Source organism: Penaeus monodon, chromosome 20 (assembly GCF_015228065.2).
Source record: "Penaeus monodon isolate SGIC_2016 chromosome 20, NSTDA_Pmon_1, whole genome shotgun sequence".
Lineage (NCBI taxonomy): Eukaryota > Metazoa > Arthropoda > Malacostraca > Decapoda > Penaeidae > Penaeus > Penaeus monodon.
In genome coordinates, this window is record NC_051405.1 from 817,461 (window position 1) to 818,171 (window position 711).

The 711-nt window shown below is 45.3% G+C and overlaps 1 protein-coding gene across 1 annotated transcript in view; it reads left to right on the forward strand.

Moving 5' to 3' along the window:
- LOC119585560 overlaps window positions 1-711 on the forward strand; it is a 46,697-nt gene that overhangs the window by 41,093 nt on the left and 4,893 nt on the right. The window contains 3 exon segments of the mRNA XM_037934177.1: window positions 146-205; window positions 207-359; window positions 499-711. Coding sequence (XP_037790105.1) covers window positions 146-205; window positions 207-359; window positions 499-711 — 426 coding nt within the window.

Genomic DNA, 711 nt, shown 5'->3' on the forward strand with positions numbered 1-711 from the left:
AATTAAGATGTGAAAACTGAATAGATATTTTGTCTTGCACCGTGAAATGTGATCGCCTAAAGTCTAAGACTGAAACTTAAGTCATGAAGACAAAAACAACAAATCCCTGGAAGCGTCATCACCTTACCCACTTACCACTTCCCAGGTCACGGTGGAGTGCCGTGGCGCCGAGATGCTGGCCAGGATCTCCACTTCGACCTTGTTCCACGGGAAAGGTATACGCGAAGGACCGACCCAACAGCTGCGTTATGGATGTCAAGAACTCTACCGAATTCGAGATTGTTCTTCCTTACAACGACATCAACTGTGATGTAGTACAAGAGGGACCCGGTGCCTTCTCTACTAATATTGTTATTCAGGTAAAATCTCAAGGATTGTGAATAGTAATGAGCACGTTTGATACACCAGAATGCATTAACATTACACATGAAACATTAGTTCTTTGCACGGGATATTTGCAAATATAAGCTAACACAAAAAAATTGGTCTTCACAACAGCATCACGACATGATCGTCACTTCCGCGGACGTCGGCCTCGCACTTCACTGTAAGTATGACCTCAAGAACCAAACTGTGACGAACTCGCTCATCTCTGGCTTAGAGGTCAAGGGAGCTCTTGACACAGCCGAGTACTTCGAGGAGACGATCGTTGAGTCCCCCAATGTTGTTATGAGAGTCACCACACCGAGAGGAGACGACATTTTCTCAGCT